Source organism: Trichechus manatus, unplaced genomic scaffold (genome assembly GCF_000243295.1).
Source record: "Trichechus manatus latirostris isolate Lorelei unplaced genomic scaffold, TriManLat1.0 scaffold00161, whole genome shotgun sequence".
Classification (NCBI taxonomy): Eukaryota; Metazoa; Chordata; class Mammalia; order Sirenia; family Trichechidae; genus Trichechus; species Trichechus manatus.
Window position 1 is genome coordinate 5,664,587 of NW_004444097.1, and position 26,976 is coordinate 5,691,562.

Consider the following 26,976-nt stretch of genomic DNA (forward strand, 5'->3'; position numbering starts at 1 on the left):
ACCCGCTCTGCTCCTGGCACTGCTTTCTTGATGGTATAAGGTCCCCAGCTCTCTGCTTGCTTCCCTTTCCTTTTATCTCTTGAGAGATAAAAGGTGGTGCAGGCCACACCCCAGGGAAACTCCCTTTACATTGGATCAGGGATGTGACCTGGGTAAGGGTGGTGTTACAATTCCACCGTAATCCTCTTTAACATAAAATTACAATCACAAAATGGAGGCCAACCACACAGTTCTGGGAATCATGGCCCAACCAAATTGATACATTTTTGGGGGGACACAATTCAAACCATGACAACCACTATGCTCTTAGCACTACTTTTCCACCATGAACTACTAGAAACTTCCTAATCCAATATGCTATCATGTTTATTTTCAACAAATTTACTTATGTGCCCTTTCTGACCACATTATCCTGTACCTCTCCAATTTGGTTCTCAACCCTTACATTCTACAGTGATTATTTAAGAAAATTTAATACACATTTTGAGGACTAACTTTCATCCTCTGCAAAGATTTATATATTGTGGCTCATCATCTAGGTTCCTCTCTAACCTTGACTTCAAAATTCCAATACTCACCTGATTTGATTCCAACCTCTCTGACCAGTCCCCATGGTGTTATTAAGCCACCTCCATCACTGACTATTAGAACTTGCAAGGTTCTATCTGTTTCTATACTCCCTATATGCCAAGCACCAGTATAATGCCATCATATATTCAGATTTAGTTGCTATCTACATATGAGAGTCAATAAATTCACTTTTTAACTTTTAGTTTGACTTTCTTGGTTTAGTACACCATCAATATTTTATCTCTTAATTCCCATTTACACAGCCACCAACTAAAAATCAACATAACTAAAACTCATCATTATTCATAATTGAGTAAAAAGTGGAAAAAACTCATATGTCCATCAACAGATGAATGGATAAACAAATGTGTTATATCCATACAATGGAATATTACTCAACCATAAAAAGGAATGAAGTGCTGATACATGCTACAGTACAAATGAACCTTAAAAACATTATCTTGGGTGAAAGAAGCCTGACACAAAAAGCCACATATTGTATGATTCCATGTATATGAAATATCTAGAATAGGCAAATCAATAGAAACAGAAAGTAGGTTAGCAGTTGCCAAGGACGGGAAGGGGAGGAGAAATACCCAGAGGGTACTGGTAATTTTCTAGTTCTCAGATAGAATGGTGGAGATTATTTTGTTCTTGACCTTGATAACTCACATATATGTTGCATTTATTCCTTTGGGTAGTCATATCTTATCTAATTAAATATACGCCACCAAAAAAAATAAGTTTTCCTTTTTCCCATAACCAACTTCCCTTTTCATTCCTTCATTCATCTGCAAAATACTTGACAGTTTAATATGCAGCAGACCCTGTACTTGTATATTAAGCAGTGAACAATAAAGATGTGGAACTTACAATACAGCTGGGAAGAAAATCCAGTAGCTAAAAGTGTGTAAGTGTTAAGAAGTTTGGGCGTCTGGGAGTATAGAACAGAAAGGTACTCCTTAGTTTAAGGGCTTGAAGGATGACTAGGAAATAGGCTGAGTAGGGAACATGGTTTAGGCAGAAGAATACTACCCCTCCTAGGTTCTGAACATATTGAGTTTAAAACAAAAAAAAAGGCGAGGAGGAGTGGCAGTTGGAGCATCTACATAGCATTTTTGGTGCTGAAAGAAGGCAGACTAAAGGTCATGGCTTTTGTTTGTTACCCAGGTGGGCCAGTTAACTGACCCCATGATCAGGTGGGCTTAGCCACAAAATCACAGGCAATGCTGGACTGGGCAGACCTCCTGTGGAGTGGGAAGACCATCAGAGACCACCTGCTCTCTGTAGGCAGCTCACTCCCAAGAGGAGGAAGGGCAAGGCTGAGATGAGCAGGCCCACTTATTCCTCCAAGGTTGGCCCAGCAGGTAAATGATTCCACCTCCGTGGGACACAGTAAGCAGAGCAAAGAAGAGAAGTGTCTCACCAGTGAAGAGCCCTCCATCTGCAAGGCAAATGCAGGAGGAGGAGAAGTATTGCTTTTCTGAGGTGGGGCAGAAGATGGCACACTTGGGGATCTAAAAAAGGACTATGTGGCTGGACTACAGAGGTCAACACAACTGGGGCTAGAGAGAGTTCCTTGGAGTCCATACTAAGGATTTCAGTCTTTCTTGTAAAACCAGTGAAGGGGAAATTATTAAAAGGTTTTGAAAGATGATCTTGACTACAAAGTGGAAAACCAATTGGAGATGATACAACAATAGATGTGAGAAGACCAGGGAGACTTTTGAATTAGTCCAGGCAAGAAGTGATGGACAGCTTGAACCAGGGTGGTGGCAGAAGGGATAGAGATATAACAATAATAATAATCCACCCAAACCCACTGCTGTTGAGTCGATTCTGACTCACAGTGACCCTACAGGACAGAGTAGAACTGCACTGCCCCATAGGGTTTCCAAGGCTGTAAATCTTTACGGAAGCAGACTGCCACATTTTTCTCCCATGGAGTGGCTGGTGGGTTCAAACTGCTGACATGTTAGTTAGCAGCAGAGCACTTTAATCAGTGCACCACTCCTTGATAAGAATAATAACTGATATTTATCAAGTTCTGACTATGTGCATTTTTTAAGAGCTTTACATTTCATAGCTCATTTTATCCTCACAACATCCTTACGGAAGAGAAACTATAATCACCATTTTATAGAAGTGACATTGAGATTCAGCAAAATCAAGTAATTTATGCAAGTTTACATAGTCATAAGTGGTGCAGCTATGATTTGAGTCCAGGCACTCTGTTTCCAGAGCCCACCCTCTTCACCAGTACAGGGCCCAGCTTACTCCAAAGCAGGTTCTACTCTGCTTTCAAAGTAATCAGTCCTCACTCTGTCTTCCACTCTGCATTTCTAGATTGTTACCACTTTTTTTACCAAGGGAAATACTGTATGTCTAGCTCTTCCTCTTTAGTCAACCCCTCACTAGGAGCCCTGGTTATCTATTGCCTGATTTAAGATTACAAGTTCCTTTTATTCCCTTTCACTTGTCCTCAAGAGTGATCCTCCTGGTTGCTGACAAAGTTAAATGCAGACAAATAATGTAGATAAGTACTCCCTTAGTTTAGCTTTCGATTAGAGGCAGCAGTGGACAATATTCTTTAAATTTTCAGCATCGACTGAAAACTTCTGTTATTTTACTAAATGACAAATTCTTCACAGATGGGCCACCACATATTAATAAAATGGTGAACATTATTTTTTGTAATGAGATTCTATTGTGTAGGAACATCCCTTAAGAAAAGAAAGGAAATAGAAAATCACAAACATTGTTAGATTAGTAAACAGAGCATTTGAGGAGTTTGTCTCAATTTTTACACTGACAAAATGAAGTTAATGCACAAATGATTAAACACTTGACTACTTACTGACCTAAAAGTTACCAGTTCAAACTCATCTAGAGGCTCCTCAGAAGAAAGGCCTGGAGATCTGTTTCCTAAAGGTCACAGCCATGAAGACACCATGGAACACAGTTCTACTCTGCATCACATGGGGTTGCCATGTGTTGGAATTGACTCAACAGCAATTGATTGGTCATATACATTTATAAGACTAGAATGGAGAAACGATGAGATCATAGAAGCGAAAGTAATTTTTCGACGATGAAAGAATTATACAAATATAAGATTTTCATTTTCTTGACAAATAATCCAAGTAGATTTAGGAAATCCGATGTACCAGGCAGGATAAACTGAGTTATGCCACAGTAATAACTCCAAAATTTTCATGGCTTACCACAGTAAGAGTTTATTATCTCTTGCTCATGCTACTTGTGCAACAGGAGTCAGCAGGAAAACTCTGCTCATGATAGAGTCATGGAGCAGCCACTATCTCAAACATTACCAGTTACAGTACTAGACAGAAAAAGAAAACTCTAACGAGTTTTACACGAGCAAGCAGATGCTCCAACCCAAATACTCACAACTCATTGACCATAAAGAATCCCCATGTTCCCAGAAGGCAGAAAGCCATAAAAACAATTATAGGACATCATTAATGCCTACTACAACCAGAAGCGGAAACTAATCCTAATATTTCAAAAGTGTGACACATATCAGCTTCAAAACATAAATACCAAAAACCAACCTCAGTACTCCAATTCCAGTGCTCTTTTAATACGAGATGTAACTAACATTTGACTATTTTCCACTTTCTCTCAGTGTTTCGTTTCTGTGGTATGGGTGGGTCCAACTCCCATCCATTACCCCAAGGTCAGGCCCAGATTACCTTAAAGCAGCTGCATGACGCATTCTTCTCATTACAATTTTAAGTTCAGGGACAGGCACATGACCTATAGCAGTTCTGGGAATTTGAACTTCTCTCTGTCCTACTGGATTCTAATTTAGAAGCAAGTAGCCCTAAGGGTCACTGGCAGCATCTTGGAAACGTGAGCAGGGAGACTGCCGAGTAGAAAGCCTACACTGAAGATGCAGGGCAGAGAAATGCAGAGAAAGAAACTGGACCGAGCCTCTCCTGAGCTGACCTTTTTTGTTATATGTCTGGTTAATTTATTTTTATTAAGTTGATTTGAGTTGGTTTTTCTTTTACTTCCAACCAACCAGAGACCAGTAAGAAGACTGATAATATGTGCAAGATCAGTTTACTTTTTTATAGAAATGTTTATTTTATCTCTATTTCCCTTAAAAAATGAGTCACAGCAGGCCACGCTTAAATGCATTCAGTGGTTGACCAGGGATACTGCCTGCGTCTGTGAATCCCACAGGCCAAACCCCCCAGGGATTTTGCAATGATTACCACAGTTTCAGCACTATCAAATGATCTTCCCACATTTGATGAAACATTTTTGTATCATTACAGCTATAAAAAGTAACTGTCAGGGGCTCAAGGGAAAAAAAACCCTAGCTTTCTTGACACAAGAGGAGGCAGATATAGCCTTGTTATGGTACAATCTGGATTCCAGAGAAAGAAATAATCCTGGCTCCTAAGGGAGTGATTACCTCTAAACCATAAAACAAAAACCAAAAAGAGACTATGTCTGTAGACCACTTGCATAAAAGAGGAAGGGGCCAAAAGGCATTTGTGCCACTCAGGAAATACGCAAAACACTCAAGTTTATGCAAAAATACCAAAAGAATGCATGTATGGGACAAATGGGCCTGGCGATTGGGTGCCTGGCGCCTCCCTGATACCAGGCAGAACCACAGTTCCTCAGTATTAGTCAAAGGTTGCCCGCTGCGGAGCCCAGCTGTTCAGGGTTAGGAAGAATAGAAAGATGATAGCCCTCTTCTTGAACACTCTTGGGGAAGGGTCAGCTCACAAAGCCCTCAATAAATACTGGCTAATATCCTCATCACCATCCCCATTATCATTGCCACCACTATCATCGTAGTAATTCTCCTGAGCATACGCTCCCAGCCATGAACGAAAAACATTTGCAAGAAGCGAAAGAGTAAAGGGCACATTTCCCCCAACATTCATTCGTTCATTCATTCGTTCATTCATTTGTTCATTCATTTAACTTACGTTTGTTAAGTTCCTTGTATGTGTCAGGCACTATGCCTATGAATCAGGGAAACGGATGTGAATAAGCAAAGTCCTTAGCCCCATAGAACTTGCATTTTATAGGGCAAAAGACAAGATAGGCAGGCAATAAACTTGTAAACTGACAACATAATGTAAGAAAGTGATTAATGCTATTAAGAAAACAGTGAGCAACAGAGTAGAACTGTTTTGCCTGCCAAGACTCCCTTAGGCAGCCTATTTGCTTATGTTTCAGGTTATCTATCTGACCACACTGGTGGGTGCATATTCTCCATGGGGTGCCCAAAACAATCCTTTAGGCTATCGGGGGAAAAAAAAGAACTTCTGTATGATTTTAACCAAAAATTTAAAAGTTAAGATTTACTAATGTTTAATGCACACATTGTCTTTATATACATATATGTGTGTGTATATATATATATGTATATGTATATATAACTTGTAAATAAATATATGCATATCGGGAAAGTTTTATACAGTAGGGAGCATGCTCAAAAAGGTTTGAAGACTGCTGGACTGAACATTGTTATAGTCACAGAAAATGAGTATGACCCATGTGTCACCAAGACTTGGATAGAATTCATAAATTTCTGTATAAGTTAAAATATCCAATAATACCAGCTACCATGTATTGGCTCCTTACATATGCCAAACGCTGTGCTGAGCACTATACATACATCAGCTCAGATAATCTTCAAAAAGCTCATTGAGCTGGTACTATTTCAGCACCATTGTACAGATGAGAATACTGAGGTTTAGAGTACTTGTAAGGTTTGTCCTTAAAAGCAATATTTAATGAAGTCATGGGTTTTCCAAAACTGTTGTGCTTCCTAGGAATTGAATCAAAAACAAGAAGTCTTTAGAATCCCTCTTGCTTAATGAACTCACTGACTCTCAGAGAACTTTCTTCATCCCGGTAAAGAAAAGAGCTTCTCTGAACTAAAGCACAGTGAAGGGCTTGTATTAATTAAATCAGCTAGAGCAGTCACTTTCAGTTCTTTCAATCTAGGGAGAGCATCACCAGGCTTGTCTAGGGACCTTCGTTTCCCATCCACACCCAGAAATGCAGATAGTGGTTAGGAAAGCTTTCAGGTCTCCCCACCCCAACCTCCCCTAGCAAATGTGTCTGACAGTGCCATGGATTTTGTTCTCTTTCCCACCCTTCAGACCTTGGTTTATTGTTCCCGCCTCTGAAAGATTATCTAGAGCAAGTAAATGGTATCTACAAAGAACTAATTTTGGATAATTACCAGGGGAACAAATTAAATTTCCCTCTGAGATTAATTTAATCACACATAAATTTTTCTCCAAGGTATTTAGATGTATACAACGTATAAAAACTTTTAGGTAGCTCCAAACAAAATGTTAACTTTCCTTATGTGACTTTTGGAAAAGGACTGCAAATACTGTTAAAATAAGAGAGAGAGAGAGAAACCTAGTATATGCCTTCTCCAGAGAGATAAGAGTGACAATAAAAGGAAGGCATGCAAAGGAGAAAAGATAATAAATCCAAGGTTGTATTCTAGTGGGATTTCATAGGACATTCCTAATGATTTGTTTTGCCTCCTATTTCTCCTTTACCAAAGCTCTTCTATGCCCGTTCTTCTCTGTCATCTGCTGAGAAATAGGTCCTCAGCTTTGCCCGCTGGCCCATTTCAGTGTGGAGTACTGGAGCTCTTACATGACCAAAGTGAGCCTCTCTTTGAGCTGATATGGGTGCTGCCTTACTCAGTGCCGTTTCCTGCATTACAAGACAGTCTTTGGACAGCTTAGTGCTTACTGAGCTGCTTTGTTTATTAGGACTAAAAATTAGACTGTGTTCACACTGCTGTGCAGTCTGGGAACTAGGCCAAATTTCAGGCAGGATCTCAGCGTTCATGACAGTAACAAAGGCACAATGGAAAAGTCCAGTTAACAAGGAAAGGCACCCATAAAGAATTTCTCAAGGGCTATGGGGTTATAATAACACACTATGAAAAGTCGAATCCTTCTTGAGGCTCTGCCTCTTACACTAGGGTTCTGCATAAATATTACCAGCTCTGGGGGAGCTGTGCAATTTTCTCCTGAACCCCTGGGGATCACATGAGTTCTGATGCCCCATCCTCTGCAGGTTGCTGTGCCAACCGAGATCCCTGACAAATCATGGAAGTATCCTCCTACAACATTCTCAGAATTTCATGGTTTCCAGCCCCCTCATATCCAGGCTTGGGTGATAAATCTAAATTTAGACAAACCCACAGTACCAAGCTTTGTATTTTTGTTTGTGGAATGTTTTTTATTTGGGAGTAGAGGTGTCAAAAGAGAGAATAGAGGACTGGTTGAGAATTAGGACAGGAAAATTCCCTACATGGCGGGGGGGGGCAGCTAAAGTTGATGAAGCTTTTAAAATTGTCTTCTATCATTAAAACACAACAATAACAATAATAGTTTATAAATAAATCGAAGCCTGTCTTTTATTTTTTATGATCACATCATGCACAAATGTTTTGATGAATTTTCACCGAATTTGGAGATTTTGCTTGGGATGGTCAGAGTTAAAGACTACCCTAAATCTGCTTTGGGGAGCTGAGAGTGGAGCTCCCCAATGACACAAATAATGATAGGTAGTTATCTTTTGTAGGAGCTGACACTGAGGTTCAACATGAACTCCATTTGAGCGCTGAGCCGAGTAAGAGCTGCCAATCAAAGATGTGGTGAAACTCACGTGAAATTGTTCACCACAGATTAGTAGGTAAACACAAATAACCCGTGCTTACCTTGCTTATTGGATAATCTGCCCTGGCTGCCATGGGGTGACTAGAGAAAACACAAGAGGTTTCAAATGTGAATTTCCAATCAAAACTTACTAGGATACATGCTCTAGGTTGCTGAACTGATTTGCAACCAAACTGATTCTCACAGGGACAATTCTAAGTACAAGGTTCCAGGATGAGTAACAGTGGGGATTTATTTATTTAATAGTTAATGATCACCCCAAGGGTCACTAGGGAGGCCAGCAGGAATAACATGACTATACAAAGCTTTGGAACACAGAAGACTAGACCATTTCCCCTGTTTCCTGAGTAAATGAATGAATGAGGGGCTCCTGGCTGTGGTACTCACATCTCCTCTGCCTTCTCATCCCGCTTCTTCCCTAGTTCCTTTCCCCAGTGTATTCCTCTTCCACATTCCTCTTCTGATTCCTGTCATCTGAGGTTAAGGGTTGGGAAACAAACTTCATCCAGATCCCTATGCTACAGAGGAAGAAGCTGAAGAGGTTGGTGGATTTGGAAGAACAGAATCAGGGAGCATTTCATGGGAACAGAAGACTGTGCTCTGTGTGTCTCCCACTGAGGGTCACCAGCAGCCCTATAAATAGGACAAGGGATTTGAAGAGGCTGGAGGAGGCAAATCCTAGAGGTATGACTATGGCATATGGTCTGAGGCCTTTTTTAAAAACCTGGTTTTACCCCAATTATTATTGCTTTTATTTATAACAAAGGGTGTCAAATAATTCTCAGATATTCTCTTCCCACCATAGTTTTTTCCAGCGAAATGTTGTGCTTATACACTCAGTAAGGAAACTGACACCCAGAAAGGCACGCCCCTGGGTTTCTAAGAAATATTCTGACTCCAGACCTGAAGAAGAGTCCCCCACCAGACTGCGAGCTCCTTGAAGGCAGATACCACCATGTTTTGTCCACTTCTGTGTACCTCACCCCAGTGCCAGGCACACGGTGGTTGTTCAATAAGTGACTGTTAAATAAATGCAAGGAGCCCTGCGGGCACAGTGGTTAGGTGCTCAGCAGCTAACTGAGAACAACTGGCTTTTTGAACCGACCTAGTGGCTCTGTGAGAGAAAGACTTGGTGATCTGCTTCCACAAAGGTTACAGCCAAAAAAACCACTCTGGAGTGCAGTTTTACCCTGTCACATGGGGTTGCTATAAGTCGGAGCCTGCTTGACAGCACCCAGCAACAACAAATAAATGCATGAATAAATGAACAAATAAGGAGTCGGCTATAGTAATAATTCAGAGAATCCTTGTCCCCTTCCCCGCAAAAATGTACACACCTATTAGATGTCTGGCAGTGTGCTAGGCATGATAGAGATGCATTGCTTTCAGTTCATCCCTTTGTGTTAAACACTATCTGACTACTGTCCTCCATTATAACTCAAATACCCAAAGGAAGGATTACACATTAATTTGTATGGGAAAGATCCTGGGAAAAGGAAGGCACTAGGCAATGCGGTAAAGATGGGAAGAAGGATGCAAGCACTTCACTTACCACTAGCACACACTTGAAGAGGGTCTTGGCACAGTTCTACTCATATGGAGTCACCAAGAGTTGGAATCCACTCCATGGCAACTGGTTTGGGTGTTGTTGTTTTAGAGAATTTAACAAAGTAGTAGATACTTAATTACTCAATACATGACTGATAAATCCAACTGGAAAAAATACAAAATAATACTCACATGGGGGTAGCAATTCCATTTATTAGAACAAAGCATAAGCTAATATTATTGTTAATAATTTACCACACAGTCCGATGATTTCCAGCATATAACCTACAGAGGTACTTTTGTCAAAGAAAGACAAATAGACACTAAAATAAAAATAGATTTTTTTCACTTTATTTAGCTAAATATTTTCATGCTCTTTATTAACTTTCTTTTGTCAGAGATCAAGGGAGAAGGAAAAAAAAACAAACATTCTTTTAGCTTATTTTCTCACCTAGGAAAGTCTAAACAGTGCTTTCTCTGGAAAACATTATAAAGAAGCTAGGCCCATTTGTGTTTCTAACCTCAAAAATGTCTTGCTTAAAACAATGGCATTTTTGTGGCATTTCATCTACAAGAGTGTCTAAAATATCGCAACATGGGACTAAGTGGTTTGCAAGAATCATAGAAACATGACTTGGAAAGGAATCTCCAAAGTTCAATTATTCATTCCACCTTTTTGCCTCCATGTAAAAGCCATCTAAACCATCACTACAATAGATGTATTTTTCAAAGCCTTTTGGCTTATAGAGAGCAATGATAATAAAACCAACAAAAATTGGACTGAAGACCAGGACAGTTAATTATAGAAATTGGAAACTAGTTAACTAAATAAGATCTACTGATTAATGACCCACTGGCAACCTTCGGGGAAGTCTCTTGTGATAAGGCACATGGCTGTGTTTTCAAAATGTTGTGCTCAATATTTTTATTAGTAACTTAGATCAGAGGTTCTTAACTCTGGCTGTTCATTACAATCACCTGAGGAGCTACTAAAAAACTACCAAGGTCTGGCTTCACCTCCAAAACATCTGATTCAATTGGTCCATTGATTTTGATAAGGATGAAGATGCGAAGATATGCTCAGTTTAAGTCTGAATATTATACAATAATGAAAGGAATTGTGTAACTACAGAATAAGTACCTACTATGTGCCAAGTCCTATGACAGACAAGACAAAAAGATAAATGTGACACAGTTCTTGTCATCAATAAAGAAAATAAGATTAATATGAAATTAACAGGTGTCAACAGTCACCAAAAAGCTAGTACAACTATGCAATGAGAAAGAACAACAATGAATCTGTGAAGCATCTCATAACATGGATGAAACTGGAGGACATTATGCTGCGTGAAATAAGTCAATTACAAAATGACAAATATTGCATGAGAACTCTATTGTAAAAACCCATGAAAAAGTTCACACACAAAATGTAACGATATTTGTTGGTTACCAAGGATGGGAGGGGTGGGGGGGGGACACTAAATAGGCAATAGATAAGTGGTATCTTGGGTGAAGGGTGAGACAGTACACAATCCAGGGGAAACTAGCACAACTTGTACAAGGAAAGGTCATGGAAGCCCCACAGACACATCCAAACTCCCTGAGGGACTGAATTGCTGGGCGGAGGGCTGTGGGGACCATGGTCTCAGGGAACATCTAGCTCAACTGGCATAACACAGTTTATAAAGACAATGTTCTACATTCTACCTTGGTGAGTAGTGTCTGGGTTCTTAAAAACCTGTGAGCGGCCATCTAAGATACTCCACTGGTCTCATCCCCTCGGGAGCAAGGGAGAATGAAAAGAACAGGATACAAGGAAAAGATTAGTCTGAAGGACTAATGGACCACAGCTACGAAGGCCTCCACTGGACTGAGTCCAGTACAGCTAGATGGTGCCCAGCTACCATCACTGATTATTCTGTCCAGGATCACAACAGAGGGTTCTGGATGGAGCTGGAGAAGGATGTAGAACATAATTCTAACTCACATAAAAAAGACCAGATTTACTGGCCTAAAGGAGACTGGAGAAACCCCGAGAGTATGGCCCCCACACACCGTTTTAGCTCAGTGGTGAAGTTATCTCTGAGGTTCACCATTCAGCCTGGGAGTGGACAGCCCCGTAAAACCAAATGGGACTAATGAGGTACAGTAGTCCAGTGACAAGGGCCAGAAGGCAGAAGGGGACAAGGAAGCTGGTTATAGGGAACCCAAGGTTCAGTAAGGATACTGTTGATGTGTTGTGAGATTGTTAACCATTGCCATAGGGCAACGTGTAGTAACTGTTAAATGAGAAACTATTTTGTTCTGTAAGCCTTCATCTTAAGTGCGAATAGCAGCACAATTGGAAGAGCGTAGTCAATATCACTGAACTGTGCATGTAGAAATTTTTGAAATGGTGTATCTTTGGCTATGTGTATTTTCACCAAACAAAAAGGTTGAGAAGTTAGAGGGTTGACATGTTGTGGGGTTGTTAACCAATGTCATAAAACAATATGTGTACTACTGTTTCATGAGAAACTATTTGTTCTGTAAGCCTTCACCTGAAGTACAATAAAAATAAATAAATAAATAAATAAATAAATGTTGGTGTAATTAGCAAAAAAAAAAAGCTAGTACAATCCTGCCCAGCATTAATAATTCTTTCTCTAAACCAGCTGGTCAAATAACTTCTAGAAAATTGTGTTTGACTTTGGAGCAACCCACTTGAAAAGGTTATGGAAAAGCTGGAGCTCTTGGAAAAGAAAGGGAATCAGAGGTGATTGTCCTGGAGATTAGTCTACTCGGTGAACCCATGTTTGATATTTTAAACACAAATATTAGAAGGGTTGTCACATGGAACAGGAGACACATTTGCCCTGCACTGGCCTCAAGAAGAAAAACAAAGATTAGTGGATAATGAGGCAAGAGAAGATCAATTTGGTTCAATTAATGGAAAATTATCTAATGATTAAAACTATCAAAAGGTGAAAAAGGCTGTTCTGGGAGGTGGTGAGTTTCCATTCTCTAGAATGACATATACATAGGCTAGATAGGTAGTTGGTGAGAATTCTGTAGAGAAAGTTGGATGGAAAAGCTTTAAAGGAAATACCATTCTGAGATTCTTCAAATGAACTTAAACTGACTTCCTTACAGTACCGGGGAAGTTAATCAGGTTTTTCCATGTCTATAAAACAGCCCTTCTTCTTCCCTGCACTTTTGGTGCAGAATGATGTCACCATCTACAACCACAGCTACAATGATGTAACCTGGATTCATAGCAAGCTTGACAACCAAGGCTCCTGACAATGAGGGCCACCAGAGTTGTCAAGACATGAGAATCTGGTTGCTGTTCTCTCCTTACTTCCTCAAAAAAAGTCTCTCATTTAAGCTAAAACATTCTTGCAAAACTGTACTCACAACCTTACATAGACACCATTACCTACATGCACACATTCATACAATACATTCATTTAAAATTCTTTGCTTATTTTAACTCTTTTAATTTCAATTACATGTTGCTTGAATAATTTTCAAGTTTATATCATTGCAACAAAGAAAGTGAAAGTAAAAAAGGATATATATTTAAGTATATATATATTTAAACCAGCTCTGTGTAGCTTTATTTAAAATTCACTTCACAAAGCAGATGAAGTGACTAGTTTATTTGAACACTGAAATTATCTCAAGTCTGTAACAGGTAAATAACAAACAAACACTTCAAAGTTTTAGAGTTTAACTGGATTTTTGATTACCTAAATGTACCATTTTAGAACATTTAGAAACAGAAATTCAGAGGCTTGAACAAAAGATTAAAACAGACCAACGAAATTAAGGAAACAAGGAATCAGACAAATGCTTAGCCAAAAAATAGCACTATTTAAACAAATCAGATGTCAAAAAGATAAAATATTTATACTTTTAAACTCTTGAATCCAAAAAAAAAATCAATTTGAAAGATATCCAAAAAATATCTTTTCTCCTAAAAGTAAATTATTTATAAAGGAAAAATTAAAAACCTCTGTCATATAGAACTTAGAAAAATATACACAGATATTAACAGCACACAAAACACAAGGCATTTTCAATGTTTGCTAAAAAGCTTCCGTTACTATGGTGATGTCCCAATACAAAAACGCAACAACCAACAACCAGAAACCCATAACAAATGCAAGTTACTGGCACTTTCCATGACTAGTTCCAACTTGTCACACTGCTTGTCATCATCTGTACTCTTGTGTTGGTGTATGCTCTGGTTATCAGGCCTATCCGTGAGGATCAGCAGCATGTCAGCAGTGCCACTATGCTGCTCAAGAAGGAAAGAAAGAAAGAAAAACCCAAATTTCCCACCAGGTTGGGGTTTAAAGCAGGCCTGAGGTGTGTCCCAACATGCTGATATGCCAAAAATCTCCCAAAGGAAATATTTAGGATTTTACCTTTCTGTGAACTTTTGATTTTCTGAATTTCAGTGAACCTGAAAGCTTTTATCCTATTTCTCTTCTTTTTATGGCAAATTCTTAATTGAGTGGGCTATACTGTTTGTTATTTATTGTTAATCTTTTGAGTCCATTCTAACTCATGGTGACCCCGTGTGTACAGACAGAACTGCTCCATGGGGTTTTCAAGGCTGTGACCTTTCAGAAGCAGATGGCCAGGCCTGTTTTTTGAGATGCCTCTGGGTGAGTTCAAACCAGCCAACCTTTCGACTAGCAGTCAAGTGTTTAACCATTTACACCACCCAGGGACTCCTTTGGCTATTCCCAGCTCTCTTCATTTTTGCATAGTTTCTCTTTCCTGCTCTCTGGCTTACCAACCGTGACTTTTAATTAAAACTGCTCTCTTGAGGTCCTCCAGTTACTTCCTTCTGCTCTAAAGATGTTTTTCCTTTGTTCTTAACCTCACCAACCTCTAGCATTTGACCCATTTAAAAAAAAAAAAAAAAACAGTTGTCGTAGAATCGATTCCAACTCATGGTAACCCCATGTGTGTCAGAGCAGAACTGTGCTCCATAGGGTTTTCTAGGCTGATTTTTGGAAGTAAATAGGCCAGGTTGTTCTTCCAAGGCACCTCTGGGTGGCTCAAACCTTCAACCCTTTGGTTAACAGCCAATCACCTTAACTATTTCCAGAAACTCCAATTGACTCATTAACCACTCACTTCTCAGAGACCTTCATCTCACTGCTGCAACTTGGTTGTCCTTAATCCTCCCTGCTCTTTGCTCCTTCCTGGACTCCCTCTCTTCCACCTGTGAGTGTCTATCCCCACTCCTTGACAACTTCCATTCTTCTCATAGCTTTAATAATCTCCTTCCAACTGATATCTCTAAATCTGCAGCTCTAACTGCACCCAAATTTCATTCCATAGTAACTTGGTCATTTCCATTTGGACATCTGGTCTATCTAATCTGAAGGCCAAATAAATCCTCTCCACCTTGTGACTGCCCAGCTCCTGCGAGCCTAAACTTCATATTCAAACTCATTTTTTAACAATCTGATCTCACCTACCTGAAGCATAATTTCCCACGACACATCCCCCACCCCCAACTAGGTCTGACGACACGCCTTTGCTTGTGCCAATCCTTCCATGCCGTTGGTTGCACAAATGAACAAACGAGGCTTGAAACCTTTCCCACTTCCTCTGGCAAAACTTCCTCAAATACCTTCACTCACACTGAGTTCTTCTTTCACTAATGCTTGCAGGCCACATCACACAATTAGAATTTAACACCACCTTCATCATCACCAATCATCAACTTTGCTCACAAGTGCTGGTCTTCTCTTCCTGAGTAGATTATATGCTCCGTGAGGGTGGAAAGCAATATTTATACCCACTTCATTAATAATCCAGGTAGCACTCAACACACTGCTGGTTCTTCTAGCATGCACTCTGGGTGCCCACCTGAAATACCTTGCCCATCCCAGCTTCCCCATGTATTTTTATTTCTTTGACCTTCATATTCTTTTTTGCACATTGCCTCAAATCTTCTTTGGAAAGTAAATAAGCCTAAACAAACGCGCATATTGCTAGGCATAGAGCAGACACATTGTGAATACTGAATTTTGAAAATCATATGTATTTCTATAAAAAAGGGACAATGAACCATCTATTCACACACACACACACACACACACACACACACACATACACACACACACAGGAACGTGAAATTTTACTGTCTTGTCAGTCTGGTCTCAGAGAAACAGACATATCACTATAATGTAGGCAGAAAGAGGGCCAGTGACTGTCCAAGGTCACACAACCAGAATAATGGTGGAACAGAATTTTCTATTCCACTCTTAGTCACATATTCTGAGTTAAGAGAAAGTGACTGTGTAAAGATACAAAGCCATGATTAAATGGGTGGGAGGGAAATGGAAGGGATTTGTGTTGAAGGGAGTCTTAGTGAAGTCTGCTGAGAATCACAGCATTCAGCTGTATTTGTTGCCTTGAATGAACACACTTTGGAAAACCCAATCGTGATTTTTTTACCAATAGATCCTGCTCAATAACCATGATATCATTAAGGCAATTTATGATTCTAGGAATAAATTATGATGTTATAGTCACAATTTTTGGATGGAAGACTTAGAAACATGTGAAACTAAATGATTAAATTTTCACCAATTTCTGGCACTTCCTGAATAGGATCGATAATTCATCTCAGCAAAAAAAAAAAATTCTTTAGAAACTTTCCGTCTACCTTGGCACATGTAATACATTCAGCTAAAAGTTATTAAGTGGTAAACTTTACTGAAGTTTCTAAGTTTGAGGTAGGATAAAGTTCTCGTCACTCAAATGAGGTTATCGCCCTTCTAAAGTACTGTTAAAGGTCAAGAGAATTGGATGGGGATGGAGTCTGCCTTTGTGAGAGAGAGAGAGAAAACCAGTGGAAACCATACTTTCCAACACCATTTATTTTTAAACTAAGTCATAAAATAGCTATAATTAATCTAACACTTTTCCTGACATTTTTTTTCTTACATCAACACATTTTACTGCAGCTACAACCGTTTTTACTATTTCAACCAGTCAATCTGAATTCCTTTAATAAGGATAATGAGTCTGGCTGTATGGTTCATCTTCACAGTTTTTCTAACGTTTTTAACATTAACATATTTTAATAAAACAACTGCTTTCATTACTTGTATTATCCATTCCTATTATTAACCAAGAAAACTTTGAACTCCCTTCTAAGGAGAATAACTTCTAACCTGTGGCTGGCTCTCCCTCTTCCCTCTGGCCCCAGTAGGCTTTACACGTCTTGGCAGTCTGAAACCCCTTTTGTAATTTTACGTTCATACCTTACAGTTCTCACAATATTATGTTTAATTTACCAATTAATTTTACTTAGAATCATTAACCTTGCCTTTTGTTTATGTTCTAAACCCTTTACCTTTCAAAAGGGCTTTTGATTGTTTTCTAAGCTTGTGCTGTGTTCTATAATGTGCTTTGCAGTTTAGGGTTTGTTGCTAAATGAAGATTTTCTGGGTCTTAAAATATCTTCCTTTGGCCTTCAAAGATAAAAGTTTGTTTGGCCAGTATTAGTGCTTGTGGAAATTGCACCATTTATCTGAGCTTTGTGTAAATTTTTCTACCAAATTCTCATCTACAAACACTAAGGGGCAAGATCTAAGGTTATTCTTAGCCTCACGTTGTAAAATTTTGTATCCCTTTTATTTCTGGCAGCTGTAGGACTCTGCCTTTGTCATCACATATAAAAACTTTACTAATAGGTATGTGGGAGAACGGGAGAAGTTTTGCTGTTGTTTTGTTTCATTAGGATTGGTCAAAGGAGCAGCATGGTATGGTGGAAAGAACAAAAGCTTTGAAATCTGGCCGATGTGAATTAGAATTCCAGCTTTGCCACCTATTAGCTGTGTGATCTTAGATAAGTTACTAAATGGAGTCCACTTGCTTCATCTCTCTGGGTTTTTGTGGAGGATTAAAATTATGTGCAAAGCACCTGGTACACAGCCAGATTAATAGCCAGATTTGATGAATGGGAGCTGTGTGACCTTGAGCAAGTCACTTATATGATATCTCTATGACTCAAAGTTTTCATATATAAAAGTGAGATAATACTCACTTCATGGGGTTGTTGTGAGATTTAAAAAAAAAAAAAACCTGTTGCCATCAAGTCGATTCCGACTCATAGCAACCTTATAGGACAGAGTAGAACTGCCCCATAGGGTTTCCAAGAAGTGGCTGATGGATTCAAACTACCGACCTTATGGTTAGCAGCCGAGCTCTTAACCATTGCACCACCAGGGCTCCGTTGTGAGATTAAGTAAGTTTAATATAGTAAAGTACTAAGAACAATGCTTTTCATGTGGTAAGCACTATATGTGTGTAACCTATTATTATTATTATCATTATCTTTATTATTATTAACTATGTATCCATCAATACCCATGCTAATGTTGTTAGGAAACTTTTCTGAAGTTGTCAAATGCTTTTCACAGTGTAGGTAATCAATCAAAAAAAAAAAAAAAAGTTGCCATCAAGTCGATTCCAACTTATGTGTCAGAGTAGAACTGTGCTCCATAGGGTTTTCAATAGCTGGTTTTATAGAAATAGATTGCCAAGTCTTTCTTCCAAGGCACCTCTTAGTGGACTTCAACCTACAAACTTTTGGTTAGCAACAGTGTGTGAACTCTTTGCACCACCCAGGGACTCCAGATAATCAATAAGTATTTCTTATCTCATTGAATTATTACCATTTTCACATGACTTTTTTTTCCCCAGACTCTTTTACTACAATCATTTACATTGCTAGTCTTCTTGTTTTAGATGAGTTTGTTTCCTTTTTATTGCATTACCTAGGTAATTAATCAGCAACTCCCACACCTTCAGTATCACAGATTTGTAAAAAGTTTTTGGCATGATTTCTGCTGCAAAAGGTTTACAAGATTAGCCAATTTCTTGGTATCCTCCTAATATTCTTATCACCAGTATCTTACTTTATGTAGTGCTTTATGGGAATCTAAAGTTTATTCTCGGTACTAGGCCACAGCCATGTTAGATTAAAAAAAAATAATAAGCCACTTAAAAGGTTTATCGTAAGCAGCCATCTAAGATACAACTATTGTTCTCTACTCATCTGGAGCAAAAGAGAAAGAAGGAAACCTAAGACTCATAGAGAAACTAGTCTGCAGGACTAATAGCCTACACGAACCACGGCCTCATCTATCCTAAAACCAGAAGAGCTAGATGGTGCCCAGCTACCATTACCAACTGTTCTGACCAGGAACACAATAGGTGGTCTCAGATAGAATAAGAGAAAAATGGAGAACAAAACTCAAATTCTTAAAAAAGCTCAGACTTATCGGACCAGTAGAGACTAGAGGAATCTCCAATACTATTGCCCTGAGATATCCTTTAGACTTTGCACTGAAACCCCTCCCAGAGGTCACCCTTCAGTTAAATAACAGATTGGCTTATAAAATAAACAATATTACCTGTTGCTCCTTTTAAAAATTATCTATATGAGACAAAATGGTCAACATTTACCCTAAAGCAAAAATGAAAGGGTAAGGGGGGACAGGGAAGCTAGATTAATGGAAACACAATAACCAGAACAGAAATAATGAGAATTTTGACACATTTTGAAAAATGTAGCCAATGTCACTGAACAATGTGTATAGAAATTGTTAAATGAGAACCTAATCTGCTGTGTAAACTTTCACCAAAAACACATAAAATATCGTATATATAAAAAAAAGGCTTAGCAACAGGTCTGATACATAATAAGTGTTTAGAGGGCCAATTCATCAGCAGGTAACAGCAATAACAAAGTCTTATTATTATTAAATATTTTAGATAAATTATCTCATTTAATTCTTTAATAAATTTTCCACTTCACAGATGAAATAACTGATGCTCAGAGAAATAAACAGATCAAGATCATAAGTCAGCAAATGACAGAAAGGATTCAAACTATGATCTATCTTACCCCAAAACACTCTTTAGACTACACTTAAGAGACCTTTATCATTTCCTCTTTCATGTTTTCATAATGTTTCAGTTTATTCCTGCTTCCTTTTTAGTCTTTCAGTTATTATTATTAGCACTTTCCCTAGGATATGTTGGGGTATCTCTAAATGCATTTCATTTGAAATGATACCCTTTAAGGTTGGCAAGACTTAGAAAAAGGCCCCAGGCTGTTGCCTTTCCTAAAAGGATATTCCATTATAGGTAGTGGTTAAAAAGCCTTGAAACGAGAGGCACAGGCTTATACACTGAAAACTACAAAACAATACTGAAAGAAATTAAAGAAGATCTAAATAAACGGAAAGACATTCTGTGTTCATGGATTGATTAGAAGTCTTAATATTGTTCAGATGACAATACTATGCAAAGCAATATACAGATTCAATGCAATTCCTATCAAAATTCCAACAGTGTTTTTTGCAGAAATGGAAAAACCCATCCTAAAATTCATATGGAATTTCAAGGGATCCAAGATAGCTAAAATAATCTTGAAAAAGAATAAAGTGAAAGGACTCAGACTTCCCAATTCAAAACTTTCCAAAGAGCTGTAGTAATCAAAAGAGTGTGGTACTGAAGTAAGGACAGACATCTCGACCAATGAAATAGAATAGAGAACCCAGAAATAAATTCTCATATCTATGGTCAATTGTTTTCCGACAAAGGTACCAAGACCATTCAATGGGGAAAGAACAATCTCTTCAATGAATGGTGCTGGGAAAACTGGTTATCCACATGCCAAAGAATTAAGTTGGACCTTTATCTCACACCATATACAAAGTATAACTCAAAATGGATCAAAGACCTAAACTTAAAAGCTAAAATTATAAAACTCTTAGAAGAAAATACAGGGGGAAATATTCATGACCTTGGATTTGGCAATGTTTTCTTAAATACAATGCCAAAAGCAGAGGCAGCAAAAGTAAATAAATTAGACTACATCAAAATTAAAACTTTTGTGTGCCTAAGGACACTATCAATAGAATAAAAAACAACCCACAGAATTGGAGAAAATATTTCAAATCATATATCTGATAAGGGTTTAATATATGGAATATATACTATCTCCTGCAACTAAACAACAAGAAAACAAACAACCTAATTTAAAAATGTGAAAGGACTGGAATAGACATTTCTCCAAAGAAGATATACAAATGGTCAATAAGTGCCTGAAAAGTTGTTCAACATCAGTAGTCATTAGGGATATGCAAATCAGAACCATAATAAAATACCACTTCATACTTACTAGGATGGCTATAACCAAAAAAAAAAAAAAAAAAACAGAAAGAAAATAACAAATGTTGGTGAGGAATTAGAGAGATTGGAATCCTTGTACATTGCTGGTAAGAATGTAAAATGGTGCAGCTACTGTGGAAAACAGTTTGGAAGTTCCTCAAAAATTTAAACAGAACCAGAACATAATGACCCAGGAATTCCACTCCTAGGTACATAATCAAAAGAATTGACAACAGGGACTCAAATAGATAATTGTATGCTAATATTCATGGCAGCATTATTCATAGTAGCCCAAAGTGGAAACAATTCAAGAGTTCATCAACAGATGAATGGATAAACACAATGTGGTATATACATACAATGGAATACTATTCATTTATAAGAAAGAAGGAAGTTCTGATACATACTACAGCATGGATGAATCTTGAAAACATTGTTAAATAATCCAGACTCAAAAAGACAAATAAAGTATGATTGCACTTATAATGACATATCTAGATAGGCAAATTCATAGAGACAGGAAGCATATTAGAGGCTACCAGGGACTAGGGAAGAGAGGGAAATGGGGAATTACCGCGTAATGAGTGTGGAGTTTTTGTTTGGGGTGATGAATGTATTTTGGAAACAGACAGTGGTAATGGTTGCACAACATTGTGAATGTAATTAATGCCACCGAACTGTACACTTAAAAAGGGTTAAAATGGCAAATTTTATGTTATGTATATTTTACACCAATTTAAAAAAAAAGCTTTGGAATCAGATAAACATCAGTTCAAATCCCAGATCTTCATAGACTGACTGATAGGGTTGTTGTATATTATCTACTTCAATTTTTACAATAATTCTATGAAACAGGTACTTTTATTATTCCCAGTTTGTGGCTCGGTAAACTGAGGCTAAAAGCTCACTGTACAGCCAGCCAACCTGTTGGTAGTTCCTGGATCAAGGCAACATCAACCAGTTTTAATGGAAACCCACTACCATTCCGGAGTGCCTGGCAGCTGCTCATGAGCTTTGAGTCACAACAGTGGTCAGCAGACCTAGGATACTTGTGCCCCTGCTGCTCTGCAGCTCCCCTTTCACAACTCACATTACCAGTCTCCCCGTTACTAGGACATAATGGGTTTTATTTTTACCTTAGTATGTTTAGCCCAGAGAGAGCGTGAGCAGTCCTGTTGGATTTACTGCTGCACAGTATGCTGTTCTACTACCTTGTCATTATTAGGAAGCTCAGTGGAAAACACAGCTGCAGTCGCACATCTGTGTGCTTTTGTGTAATATCATGAAAGCTTGAGAGAAAACCATCTCTGTATCATTAGCATTTTACTACTTTTAAAAGAAAGATCTAAAGCAACGATGGCAAATTGTGAATATCTATTAAATCTGGGTGGACACTGTTATAGATTGAATTGTGTCCCCCCAAAAATGTGTGTCAACTTGGCTAGTCCATGATTCCCAGTATTGAGTGATTGTCCACCATTTTGTCCTCTGACGTTATTTTCCTACGTGTTGTAAATCCTATGATGTTAAAGAGGCAGGACTCAACCTACAAGATTAGGTTGGGTCTTAAGTCAATTTCTTTTGAGATATAAAAGATTTATATATATATATATATATATATACATACATGTTATATATGTAAAGACAGACATAGTTACAAGGACAAAAAAAGGAGTAGCTACTGAGGCTGCTTATATACAACCAAATGCCTCATGGGATTTGATTCCTTGGTTTGGAGCTTTAGGGTCTTGGTTTCATTGGCATCCCAGTTAATTGGCCTAATAACATGCTTAGTGCTGCTGTTCTACCTCCTAGTTTGTTGCAGAGATCCTGGGGTCTTAAAAGCTTGCAAGTGGCCATCCAAGGCACAAAAATTGGTCTCTATTCACCCAGAGCAACAAAGGAAGGAGGGGAGTCAGGAACAGGAGGAGGTTATGGAATGTGTGGCTAATTGCCTCCATGAACAACTGCTTCCTTTGCCATGAGACCAGAAGAACTGGATGGTGCCTGCTACCATTACTGATCACTTTGATCAAAGATTCCTTAGAAGAATCCTGATCAAAAGAGTGAAAATGCAGAGCAGAATTTCAAATTCTCATGGACTCCAGACTTTCTGGAGTCATGGAGGGTGGATGAACCCCTGAAGCTACTGCCCTGAGATAATTTTTAACCTTAAATCAAAAATATCACAGGAAGTTATCTTAAAACCAAACAATAGTTTAGCTTAACTAGTAAAAAATGTCCATCTTGAGCATTATGCTCTTTTAAAAACTATCTATATGGATCAAATTGACAACAGTAACTCGAAAGATTAGATAGGAACCTTAGGGGGCAGTGAGTTTATGCTAATGAGAAAAGAACAACTCAGAAAAGGAGGGTGAGAATGGTTGCACAACTTGAAGAATGTAATCAATGTCACTAAATTGTACATGTAGAAACAGTTGAATTGGTGTATGTTTTGCTGTGTATATTCTCAACAACAACAACAAAATAAATAAAATTTAGGGAAAAATCTGAATGGAGGGCACAGGGTGTCATATTATTTTCTATACTTTTCCATACTTTTGAAACATTTCATCAATTAAAAGTAAAAATAGCTGTAAATATAAAAGACTGTATCATCTTACGAAGCACAAGCAATATATGGCTTTCCTTATACAGTTAATACAGAATGAAAATACTTGTTGTATGTTGGAAAACAAATAAATGTAGCCAAGTACTTAAATACATTATTACTTGTAGTGGATTACTTATTACTGTTTTTTTCCCCAAGGTCTTAAAATATACATATGCCTCCTCCTCTGATTTGGGGTTTGACGGTTAAGGCTTTCAAGGGTCATTCTCTACAGTTAAAGGACCGGCTGTAGAAGGATGGAAAAGCATGGGGCCAAGTCTAGTGGTGACCAGAGGTAACCGGATGTCAGGAGACCATGGAGAGTGGCATTCATCACCTTGGGGAATTATTGTCCCCTCCCCGCTCAGGCTAAGAAACATGGGTCAGCAGCTTCCTGAGAGGGAAATCTTCTCTCATAGGTGAACTTACTTTAACCAAGCTTACAAGACTGATGAATAAAATCAGAGTGCTAGTATATTATTTTACAATGAGAAACCTATCATGGAGACAGTGTACTGACTTCCTGTAGGGAAATCGACACTGAGTGTCAAATTAAAATCACAAGTTTATGTGATTAGCATAACATGAGAAAAGAGGAGTTGTTAGCTACCTCTGTTGTATGTTTATTAGCATCAAGCTAAAATAGCTCAATGTATCCATCTCCATACCCAGGAAAGGTTTGCCAATGGGAAAAAAGTATTAAAAAACTCATTGGTGAAAACTCCCTCTTCTCTAGCCAGTGTCTGGATGGACACTGCCAAAGTTTGCCCCCATGACTCTCATGTTTCTATGCTTTCATGGCTCTTTAATCCCTCTTTGACTTGAGACTTTTTTTCACTGTTGTTGTTAGGTGCCATCGAGTCGGTTCCGACTCATAGCAACCCTGTAGGACAGAGCAGAACTGCCCCACAGGGTTTCCAAGGAGCAGCTGGTGAATTTGAACTGCCGACCTTTTGGTTAGCAGCCGAGCTCTTAACCACTGTGCCACCAGGGCTCCTCTTTCATTAGGGGTTCTTATATAAACAATTTTATGGCAGGTCTTATAGGCCTTGGAGCAATTCTGCCTCTTTTAGTATCATTTTCTATAATTTCTCCTCCAATCATTCATTTACTAATTTTTTAAATTAACTTCTAACGGGCAATCTTATTTCCAAATTCTTGTAGAGATGGGAGCATATACTATGAAGTTTCACATTGGGGAGTAATGCCTGTAAAAAGTTTAGTAATTGAGGTCATTCTCTATCAACAGAAATGACAACTGGTAAGACATGAAGAATGGAATATGTGCCCACATGTCACTTTCAAAATCAGTTCCACCAGTTATCTATCCAAGAGCTTATAAAAGACTCCATGTAGCAACTTAAGTAGAGCCATAGAAGTATGAGGAGATCTTTATGAGGGTCCATGACATAATTCATGAAGTTGTTCACCAACGAATGTGTCTCAAGTTCCAGTGCCAATTACTTAGTAGACACTCAACAAGTATTTCTTATATAAATGAAGAAAACCCTGACTTTAAAAAAATAGTTTAGTACTAACTTAAAGCCCATGCATTTAATCACTCTCACCTCTCACTCTGTAAACAGATCATTAGCATCCTTGGAACTTTCTCCTACGTACTATTTCCCACCTTCAGCCTGAGTTGCTTAGAAAAGCCACCAAAAAGCCATTCATCACCCATCAACAAACCACCACCATTTCCACCCCCAGATTCTACCATCAAGGCCCATTTTTATGTTATTCCTGTGTATTCTAGTGCCCAAATGGGGCCAAGAATGAATGAAGCACCAATTCCTAAGAAGGGGTATCACTCCCAATAAGCATGCCAGTCACTCTTAGTATAAGAGAGAAATAAGTCTCAGATAAGCCATCACAAATGCCCTGCAACATGTGTGAACCTTACCAAAGTCTGTATTTATGGAAACATACGACATCTTGCTATTCAAATGGGCGAACAAAGAAAGTTTTTAGTGAGGTCATAAAGTTCTATCCTTAAGGTAAGCCCCACCCAAGCATGAATGTGCGGTGTGCTTTACTCACTGCATACTGGAACTTTTCGTTAAATTCACGGTCATTGGCTTTCACTGTCCGTTCCATTTCTAAAGAGAAAGAGAAATCAGGTATAAAATTAAATTTTTGACCCACAGAAACATATAACTCATTAAACTAACATCACTTAGGTTGCTTAGATTGTTGTCAAGGTTGCTAGAATTCTTTCCTTTGAAATTTGAAGGGCATGGGCTTTTTCCAGTCTAAATGTTGGAACATGTGTTGGAAAGTCCCCACATGGAAAGCTGAAATGTTTCTCATTGTCTTTCTATGCCAGCCATAAAGCAAAACATTATGTGTCTCCAGTTTTTAAGTCCCTTGAGTTCCACAAAGACCCTTTAACAAAACATAATATAACCAAACAAAACCATACAGAAGTGGCCAATGAGGTCATTGACATTATGGTCATTAAGCCAAAGACAGTATTTCTAAGCAACCCAAGCAGGTGCCCAGACATATTGAGAGGAGTGCCAAATAATCAGGAGACTGAAAACTGTCCTTAGCCTGAAGTGGCCAAAAAATAAAATGTTTTCTGAACACAAATGCAAATGCCAGTACAAATGATAAAATAAAAGAAAGAAAAAACCCAAAGATTATGACAATGCATAAAGAAAAATTTGCCCAAAGATGGTGACAGTGCAGAAATAAAAATTTGCATCAGGCAAAAACTACAAAAAAACTGTGCCTCAGAAACACCAGCAGAGCATGTTTTTGTAGTAAGGGTAACAAGCTCTTCCTCCACATTAACTGGATATAGAATTGACAAAGTTTAAATGATAGAGTAGTGACAGCTATGGGAAAAAGGTGAGCAAAGTAACTACCAGATGTCAATGTTAGACTCTCATAGTAAGTGACTTGACCATCTCACCTGGGTTCTCCACCTGGTTCAGTGACAGATGGTAAAAGGTGTATGTATACGAATAAAGTTTGTGTTTAAAGAAGGCACAATCATAGTGATAAAGGACACTGGAGAGTGGAAAGTAACTTGGAGGCACATGCTAGTGATGGAATGGGGAGAGGAAGAGGAAGGCAGAGAAGACCTGAAAGTAGAAAGGAGTTGAGAAAGATGAGAAAGACAAACAGGGAGGAAGGAAAGGAGAAGAATATTTTAGCACCCACTCCCCATACCAGGCACCATGCATTGTAAGAACTCATTTTTCCCAGAAGTCCAGGAGGAATCCCAATGTGTATGCAGCCCCCGTGGCCCAGCCAAAATGTGAAGGTCACCTCTCAAAACTGCTCCTGACAAATGATGCCTCCTTTTTGCTATGGTGGGGTCTATACTCTTTA

At 38.5% G+C, this 26,976-nt stretch overlaps 1 protein-coding gene across 1 annotated transcript in view; it reads right to left on the reverse strand.

Moving 5' to 3' along the window:
- The window catches only part of ATP8B4 (ATPase phospholipid transporting 8B4 (putative)), a 256,394-nt gene that overhangs the window by 194,903 nt on the left and 34,515 nt on the right, over positions 1–26,976 (reverse strand). The window contains exon 4 of the mRNA XM_004386306.2: positions 25,678–25,736. Within this exon, the coding sequence (XP_004386363.2) occupies positions 25,678–25,736 (59 nt within the window). The remainder of the gene's footprint in view (positions 1–25,677; positions 25,737–26,976) is intronic.